We start from the raw sequence: 9,792 nt of genomic DNA on the forward strand, positions 1-9,792 counted from the left end.
CACGACTTGTTCAATAAAAATAGGCAGCGCAAGTCGGTTGGTCGCTAGCCAGCCTCCTTATCTTGAACCCCCACAGAGAAAGCAGTAGGTATACGGACACATCTAGCCAACACACCGCAATACGCAAGCAGGCAACAACCGCAGCCCCAAGCAAACCGAAGATGGGGAAGGAGTTCGGGAGCATGGAGGAGTTCTGGGGGTTCTACCTGGGCCAGCACTCGAAGCCGGCGACGCGGCGCTGGCACTTCGCCGGCACGCTCGCCTCGCTGGTGTGCGCGCTGCTGGCGGCCGCCACCGGCCGCGCCGCGCTCCTGGTGGCCTGCCCTGTGCTCGGCTACGGCATGGCCTGGTACAGCCACTTCTTCGTGGAGGGCAACCGGCCGGCCACCTTCGGTCACCCCGTCTGGTCCTTCCTCTGCGACTACCGCATGTTCGCCCTCATCCTCACCGGCCGCATCGACGCCGAGCTCGCCCGCCTCCGCGTCCACCCGCGCCTCGCCTCCGACTGACCGATCCGGCCGCCTCTTCGCCGTCCGTGCCGTGCCGTGCCAGCATCAATCAACCAATAAAGATTCCGCGCACTTGCAGGTGTGTCGGAGCATTTGTCTACTGAGGTTCCTGGTGTATGTGTACTTGCTGCGCATTTCTCTACGCACACAAAAATACTACTCCCTCCTTTCCAAAATATAAGAACGTTTTTAACACTACATTAGTGTCAAAAACGTTGTGGGACAGAGGTAGTAGTAGTTCTACCATGTGTCTTTGCCTCTCGTGAATTATGTTTGCTCTACTCTAAGGCCTTTCTCTTCTCCTTGGTATGGGGGCAGTTCTAACACGAACTGGACATACTTCTGATTTATTTTCCTGCACTTCATTCAGTTCCACAACACAGGCTCCCAAAACGACCCACGAGTTTGACAAGTAGTAGATAGAACCTCACAAGAATCGCAATAACAAATGGCAGATATACACGAATACGCGCCCTTAATTTTTTTAATAGCCGATTTAACCGGAGGTCACACGCATCTGATCATGTTGGCTGTAGAGTGTAGACCATTGCCCGGCTCAGCTGTCGCTTCTGTTGGGCTTGTCTGACTCCTCCTGATACACCTGAAACAAGCACGAAGCGTGTCAATCGCCGATGAGAACTGCAGAAATGCCAGCAAAGAAGAGGGAGAGAGGGGGCAGTATCTGTCCTCCTACCGTGTCAGCTGACGGGATCCACTCGTTTGTGGCGGGGTTTCCCTTGGAGGAAGCATGGCGCTCCGTCGCATCCGGGTCCTCGGAGAGCTCGAACGAGGCGCCGGCGGGCCTGTCCACCTTGATGAAGCCCGTGCCAGTCTGCACCACGTCCATCGACCACGATTCAGCTCAGCGGCTCATATAATTCAGAGAAAAATTGCAGAGGAGGAAGGCAGCGACCGTGTGATGCTGCTTGCCGACGCAGCCGAGGTCCTTGTAGTACTCCGTCTCCACGAACTCCTCGCCCGCCTTCCCGCCCTCGCACACCAGTTTCTGCGACAAGAAACCACACGCACCGCGGCATCAGCGGCTCCGCTCCGGCTTGTAGATTCTAAGTATCCACGAGAGGTCTTGATGAACAGGAGGAGATGGTGCGACCGACCTCGGAGTGGGCTTCCAGGTCCTGGAACTTGTCGAGCTCGGGGTGGGAGCCGTCGGCGCCGGGGCCGGCGAGCGCGTCGGTGTACACGGCGGAGTGGTCGCTGCGGGAGGGCTTGGAGTGGCGCTTGGGCGCCGCGCCGTCATAGTACCCCCGCACCTCGTCCACCCTCACCGCCTCGTCCACCGGGGACAGGTGCGCGTCGCTCCTGCTCGGCCTCGACATGTCGCTCGACCGACCTCTCCGCACAAGCGCGCCGGCCGATGCTACTGCTGCCGGAGCGTACTGGTGGTGTGTATTGCTAGGCCGTGGCCGTGGCCACGCTCGTTAGCGGTGGTGTTAATTGCGCGGGCGGCGGTGGTGATGGTGGCTGAAAGCGCCGTGCTATTATGCCGCGTGCGACGGTGGCCTGCCCCGGCAGCGAGATGTTTGTGAGGAGAAAATATCCGCGGGGAGCTGGGTGGATAGAGGGGTACGTCGCTGGGTTGGCGAGAAGATGGACGGACGAGAGGCCAGGAATGCGCGGCCGCTCGGCCGTCACGTCGGAGACGGCGAGATCGGGGCCCTGGCCGGGGCCGTGGTTTATCCGCAGGCGTTCAGACACGGCGTTCTGCTCAAAAAAATAATTTTGAGGGTAATAGCCAAGCTTTATTCATTAAAAACCACATGTAGTGGGATACAATTCGGGTTATGGGGTTGGTCTAACCAAACATGACGCCCCGGACCCAGAGAAAGAGTATGCTTGGCTAATCTATGAGCTTCTAAATTGTTCAAACGGCCTTCAAAACAAAAATTACAATGAAAAGAAGATTGTTGGACTCTAATCTCCTTGATGATTGCTCCATAAGCGCACTTGCTGTCGTTGTGTATGGCACTCATCACCTCCTTCGCGTCTGACGCTACGACAAATTGGTTTAGGTGAAGATCAACTGCAAACGCCAAACCCGCCCAGCACGCTATTACCTCTAGTGTTGCCGGGTCATCCACACCTCTGATAACTAGAGCCGAGCTACCAAGGAAAGTCCCCGAGCTATCTCTGCATACCGCTGCCGCTGTCCCCTGGCTTCCTTTCCTGCACCCCACATCAACATTAATTTTGGCATAGCCAGTAGGAGGTGCTTTGGGTTTCCTGTTGCTGTTATGTACCACTCTGGGTTCAGTCCTTACCGGCTCCTGTTTTCCATTGATTACCTCGAGTTCATCAATGTACCTCTCTACAAAGGACATGATCGCATGTGGGCTCTGAAAAACACCTTCGTGTATAGCTTTTCGCCTCGCTACCCAGATAGCCCAAAGAGTCACCGAAATCCTCACAAATTCAGCATGTGATAACAGCTCCATTAGAGTAAATAGCCACTGCTCGGCTTTTGGTTCGGTAGTTGACGTCATCTTTTGCAGAAGTTCACCATCTATGAGCGCCTAGGTGCACCGTGAGGACGTGCAATCGAGGAGCGAGTGTATCCACGAATCGGGTGCCCCACACATGCCACATGAGTTCAAGTGTGCCATATGTCTTCTCGCACGGACATCGTTTGTTGGGATCGAATGCTTTGAGAGTCTCCAGAGGAACATCCTCACCTTGCCAGGCACTCTCGTTTTCCACAAACTCTTCCAAGATCTCTCCTCCGTCGCAGTGCTTGAAGGACCCAAAGTATTCTCAAGCCATGCCTCTCTCCTTAACCTGGTAGCTACAAGCATGCGATATGCCGAACGGACCGAGAAAAAGCCATTCTTTTCATAGTGCCAACTCCAGAAATCAGAGATATTGCCAGTGCATAGGGGAATGCTTAGTATGACTTGAATATCCATCGGCATGAACACCGACTCCACCTTCTCTCTATCCCAGCTTGCGGATGTGTGATCTATGAGTTCTGACACTAGCAGAGGAGGATTTTGAGTAACGCACCCGTAAGGTTTCATCATCTCCTCTTTGGGTAGCCAGTTATCTTCCCAATTTTTTGTCGATTCTCCGGTGCTAATGCGCTTGATCAGGCCCATCTTCAGGGTGTCACGTCCCTCTATAATGGCCCTCCAAATCTGACTTGGGTGATTCCCCAATGAAGCTTCCAAAATTGAGCAACTCGGGTAATATATACTCTTCAGAACACGCGCGCTGAGAGAGTCCGGCTCCTGCAACAGCCTCCATGCCTGCTTTGCTAACATGGCCAAGTTAAAGAGTTCAAAGTCCTTAAAGCCTAGACCACCCATTCCTTTTGGCTGGGTCATAGTCTTCCACGAAACCCAATGGGGTTTTCGCTTTCCTTCCTTGCTACCCCACCAAAATTTCCGGATTAACATATTGAGATGTTCGCACAAACCTCGTGGCAATTTGAAACAAGACATAGAGAAGACCGGAACTGCTTGGGCGACCGCTTTCACCAAAACCTCTTTGCCTGCTGAAGACATTATGCTCTCAATCCACCCTTGCACTTTACTCCATAGACGACCCTTCAAGTATTTAAATACACTGTATTTAGATGAGCCTATGCCCGAGGGCATGCCTAAATATTTCTCATTTAGGGTCTCATTTGGAACTTGCATCATCGTCTTCATCTCTGTCCGGATACTGTCGGGAACCCCCTTGCTGAAATAAATCGATGACTTGTTGTAGTTGATACGTTGTCCTGAAGCCTGACAGTATCTGTCAAGAACTAGGTTCACCTCGGTAGCACCCATACTATTTGCCTTGAAGAACAGCAGGCTGTCATCAGCGAATAATAAGTGATTCACCTTAGGTGCCGAGGACGCCACTTGTAAACCACTCATGTTGGATGACTCGCTTCTGGATTTTAACAGGCATAAAAGGCCCTCTGCTGCTAGCAAGAACAAGTACGGAGATATCGGGTCCCCTTGTCTGATCCCACGTGTTGGTGTAAACTCCTCCAACCTCTTCCATTTAAACTGAACTAAAAAAGTTACTGAAGATACCAGTCCCATGACAATATCCACCCACCTCTGAGAGAAACCAAGTTTCAACATGATTGCTTGTAAACACTCCCACTCTACCCTGTCATAAGCTTTCATCATATCAAGTTTCAATGCACATGATTGATGCTTCTTTGCTTTGTTCCTCTTCATGAAATGCAAGCACTCATAAGCAGTCACAATATTATCAGTTATCAGTCTCCCCGGGACGAAAGCTGACTGCTCCTCTGAAATGATCTCCGGTAAAATGACTCTCAAACGATTAGAGATTACCTTGGATGCAATTTTGTAGAGGACGTTACATAGACTGATAGGCCGGAATTGTGACAATAACGTGGTTTTTTTTACCTTTGGGATCATCACCAAAACTGTCTCATTGATGCTTCTTGCTGATTCCTTGCCCTCTACAATGTCAAGCACTACTTTTGTAACATCATCTCCGTAGATCTCCCAATGGTGTTGAAAGAAGTGGGCCGGGAAACCATGCGGGCCCGGTGATTTTGTGGGGAACATTTGGAAAAGGGCTTTTTTAACTTCTGCTTGGGTGTAGGGCACGTTCAACATATCATTCATTCTCTGCGTTACTTTGCGGGGTACGGTCGAGAGGACACTCTCCATATCTTGTACCCCCTCTGAGCTATACAAGTTTTTGTAAAAAGCGGTTGTCATTGCTTCCATCTCATCTTTATCTTCGGTGAACTGACCGGACTCTTTCTAAAGAGCCCTAATTTGATTTTTTTTCGTCTCCTTCTACTCGCACGTAAATGAAAGAAGTACGTGTTTTTATCTCCATGCATCAGCCACTCGAGTCTTGCCCTCTGGCACCATAATATTTCCTCGCGATGATATAGCTCAACTAGATTTTCTGTGATTTTTAACTCCATGTGGTTAGGACCGGATCTACCTGGGAGGACGCGCAACTCCTGTAGCTGTTTCTACAACCGTGCAATCTGCCGCCTTACATTCCCAAAGTGCTCGCGATCCCATGCAAAGAGATCCCCCGACACCTGCTGCAGCTTTTGTCGTACCTGCTCCACTGGTCGGATGTGGTCCAGGTTCTGTGCGACCCACCCGTCGCCAATCACTTTTGCATGCATGGGGTCACGCTCCCAACACATCTCGTACCTGAACTGCCTCGGTCCTCGTGGAACTGCATGCAGCGTGTCGAGCTGGAGGAAGATGGGAATATGATCAGAAGAAACAACATGCTTGTGTTCCAGAATTGATGTTGGGAAAGCCAAAGACCATACTGGATTAGCTACACATCCATCCAGACGAACTCTGGCGTAAGTTCCTCCTGCCACCTTTTTTTCAAAAGTCCAGTTGATTCCAGTGAAGCATATATCTGACAAACTGCATGTATCAAGCGCATCTCTAAACGCATCCAATTGTGCCTGACTTCTGTTTGCCACTCCAGCATGCTCATGTGAGTATAAAACCTCATTAAAGTCTCCTATAACTGCCCATGGCAGATCGTTAGCACCAACAATGCTCCGCAACATGTCCCATGTTTTATATCTTTCCACTACCTAGGCCTCCCTGTAGACGAAGGTGACCCTTGTTTTTATCTGAGCCAAATCATCTATCACAACATTAATATGATACTTGGAGTAACCATCAACCACTAGCTTTATTTCATCATTCCAAAAGATACCAAGTCCACCACTTCTCCCAGAGCTACTAACTGCAAAACTATTGGTAAAACCTAATGAGCCTGCTAGATTCTCTACACGAGAGCCCTCTATCTGAGTTTCGACAATGCATAATACTGATGTCTACTACACAACCTTCTTCTTGTAGACGTTGTTAGGCCTCCAAGTGCAGAGGTTTGTAGGACAGTAGCAAATTTCCCTCAAGTGGATGACCTAAGGTTTATCAATCCGCAGGAGGCGTAGGATGAAAATGGTCTCTCCCAAGCAACCCTACAACCAAATAGCAAAGAGTCTCTTGTGTCCCCAACACACCTAATACAATGGTAAATTATATAGGTGCACTAGTTCGGCAAAGAGATGGTGATACAAGTGCAATATGGATAGTAGATAATAGTTTTTGTAATCTGATATTATAAAAACAGCAAGGTAACAAGTGATAAAAGTGAGCGTAAACGGTATTGCAATGTGTGGAAATAAGGCCTAGGGTTTATACTTTCACTAGTGTAAGTCCTCTCAACAATACTAACATAATTGGATCATAAAACTATCCCTCAACATGCAACAAAGAGTCACTCCAAAGTCACTAATAGCGGAGAACGAACGAAGAGATTATGGTAGGGTACGAAACCACCTCAAAGTTATCCTTTCCAATCAATCCGTTGGGCTATTCCTATAAGTGTCACAAACAGCCCTAGATTTCGTACTAGAATAACACCTTAAGACACAAATCAACCAAAACCCTAATGTCACCTAGATACTCCAATGTCACCTCAAATGTCCGTGGGTATGATTATACGATATGCGTCACACAATCTCAGATTCATCTATTCAACCAATACAAAGGACCTCAAAGAGTGCCCCAAAGTTCTACCGGAGAATCACGACAAAAACGTGTGCCAACCCCTATGCATAGGTTCATGGGCGGAACCCGCAAGTTGATCACCAAAACATACATCAAGTGAATCACGTGATATCCCATTGTCACCACAGATACGCACGACAAGACATACATCAAGTGTTTTCAAATCTTTAAAGACTCAATCGGATAAGATTACTTCAAAGGGGAAACTCAATTCATTACAAGAGAGAAGAGGGGGAGGAGAAACATAAGATCCAGGTATAATAGCAAAGCTCGCGATACATCAAGATCGTGCCAGATCAAGAACACGAGAGAGAGAGAGAGATCAAACACATAGCTACTGGTACATACCCTCAGCCCCGAGGGAGAACTACTCCCTCCTCGTCATGGAGAGCACCGGGATGATGAAGATGGCCATCGGAGAAGGATTACCCCCTCCGGCAGGGTGCCGGAACGGGTCTAGATTGGCTTTCGGTGGCTACGAAGTCTTCTAGCGGCGGAACTCCCGATCTATTGTGCTCTCTAGAAGTTTTACAATACGTAGCTATATATGGGTACAAGGGGTACGTCGGTGGACCGAAGGGGGAGCCACGGGGTAGGGGCGCGCCCTAGGGGGGTGGGCGCGCCCCCTACCCTCGTGAGCACCTCCTTCATCTTCTGACGTAGGGTCCAAGTCTATCCGGTAGGTTTCCTTCCAAAAATAAATTCTCCAGTTGATTTCGTTCCGTTTTGACTTCGTTTGATATTCCTTTTCCTCGAAACACTGAAATAGGCATAAAACAGCAAATCTACGCTGGGCCTCCGGTTAATAGGTTAGTCCCAAAAAAAATATAAAAGTGGAAAATAAAGCCCAATATTGCCCAAAACAGTAGATAATATAGCATGGAGCAATCAAAAATTATAGATACGTTGGAGACGTATCAGCATCCCCAAGCTTAATTCCTGCTCGTCCTCGAGTAGGTAAATGATAAAAAAGATAATTTTTGATGTGGAATGCTAGTTGGCATAATTTTAGTGTAATTCTTCTTACTTGTGATATGAATATTCATATCTGAAAGATTCAAGACAAAAGTTCATATTGACATAAAAATAATAATACTTCAAGCATACTAACTAAGCAATCATGTCTTCTCAAAATAACATGGCCAAAGAAAGTTATCCCTACAAAATCATATAGTCTGGCTATGCTCTATCTTCACGACACAAAATATTTAAATCATGCACAACCCCGATGACAAGCCAAGCAATTGTTTCATGCGTCACACAATCATATGTTGTTTCATGCGTCACACAATCATATTCTTCCAAGCGAGTGCCAAAAAGATTTTCAAGATCATAAGAAGTATCATTATCTTCCACAATTATATTTTCATGAGGCACAATAGTAATAGGAGCAGTATTATTTGGGAGAGATATCTTTTTACCTCTCTTCTTTTTTCTTTTCTTCTTCTTCACCACATCATGCGTGGGTTCAATCCTCTTTTTGGAGTTCCTTATTAATGAGATTGGTTGAATAGAGGGCTCCTCTTCGTTACCTGACTCATCATAAGAAATAATAGGAGAATATTGGGAAGTCTCTTCCCTTTCGTTAGCATTCTCTTCATCTTCTATTTGTTTTATTTTCTTTATATAATTGGCAATATAAGGATTTTCAATGCAATTCACCGCGCAATACATATAAATATTCTCCAGATCAAAATGAAGAACTTTATCAAGTTGGAATACCCTCAGTTATACGTTTCATTTCTTCATAACCCAAGAGCAAACTAAGTTCATTATGATGTGCAAGGGAAATCAAGTCATCACAATTTTTGGACACGATACGGTCATGAAACAATTTACATTTGATATTTAATTGACCATGTTCTTTGCAAAGTTCGCAAGTATGGGTAAGATATCTTGAATTTTCAGCACATTCATCTAGCTCTTCTTTTAACAATTTGGTTTCTAAGTACTTATGCCCCTTGCAATATCTATCTTCCCTATTTGGTGTGTACTTGCAAACATGCACTCCACAAAAATTGACATGTTTATAGGAGGCATTTTCATCATAACTAGTGCAATCATCATTAGCATCATGGGTATTCAAAGAATTCATACTAACAACATTGCAATCATGCTCATCATTCAAAGATTTAGTGCCAAACATTTTATAGATTTCTTCTTCTAGCACTTGAACACAATTATCCTTTCCATCATACTCACGAAAGATATTAAAAAGGTGAAGCGTATGAGACAAACTCAATTCCATTTTTTGTAATTTTCTTTTATAAACTAAACTAGTGATAAAATAAGAAACTAAAAGACTCGATTGCAAGATCTAAAGATATAGCTTCAAGCGCTAACCTCCCCGGCAAAGGCGTCAGAAAAGAGCTTGTTGTCTACTACACAACCTTCTTCTTGTAGACGTTGTTGGGCCTCCAAGTGCAGAGGTTTGTAGGATAGTAGAAAATTTCCCTCAAGTGGATGACCTAAGGTTTATCAATCCATAGGAGGCGTAGGATGAAGATGGTCTCTCTCAAGCAACCCCGCAACCAAATAACAAAGAGTCCCTTGTGTCCCCAACACACCCAATACAATGGTAAATTGTATAGGTGCACTAGTTCGGCGAAGAGATGGTGATACAAGTGAAATATGGATAGTAGATAATAGTTTTTGTAATCTGAAATTATAAAAACAGCAAGGTAACAAGTGATAAAAGTGAGCGTAAACGGTATTGCAATGTATGGAAATAA

The 9,792-nt window shown here is 46.7% G+C and overlaps 2 protein-coding genes across 3 annotated transcripts; one reads left to right on the plus strand and one right to left on the minus strand.

The window, feature by feature from the left end:
- Positions 1-75: 75 nt before the first annotated feature.
- Positions 76-796, plus strand: LOC123085385 (uncharacterized). Its single transcript, XM_044507014.1, has one exon. It carries the CDS (start codon positions 162-164, stop codon positions 507-509), a length of 348 nt encoding a protein of 115 aa, XP_044362949.1. The 5' UTR covers positions 76-161; the 3' UTR covers positions 510-796.
- Positions 797-830: 34 nt separating this feature from the next.
- LOC123085384 (uncharacterized) lies at positions 831-2,171 on the minus strand. Of its 2 annotated transcripts, none has more exons than XM_044507012.1 (4): positions 1,625-2,171; positions 1,423-1,515; positions 1,204-1,379; positions 831-1,110 (listed from the first exon to the last, which is right to left on the minus strand). In XM_044507012.1, exons 1-4 carry the CDS (start codon positions 1,844-1,846, stop codon positions 1,017-1,019), a joined length of 585 nt encoding a protein of 194 aa, XP_044362947.1. In that variant the 5' UTR covers positions 1,847-2,171; the 3' UTR covers positions 831-1,016. The 2 variants fall into 2 exon arrangements, with proteins under 2 accessions (XP_044362947.1, XP_044362948.1); XM_044507013.1 differs by having other exon boundaries at positions 1,204-1,341; positions 1,625-2,162.
- Positions 2,172-9,792: the final 7,621 nt, after the last annotated feature.

Source organism: Triticum aestivum, chromosome 4A, assembly GCF_018294505.1.
Source record: "Triticum aestivum cultivar Chinese Spring chromosome 4A, IWGSC CS RefSeq v2.1, whole genome shotgun sequence".
Taxonomy (NCBI): Eukaryota; Viridiplantae; Streptophyta; class Magnoliopsida; order Poales; family Poaceae; genus Triticum; species Triticum aestivum.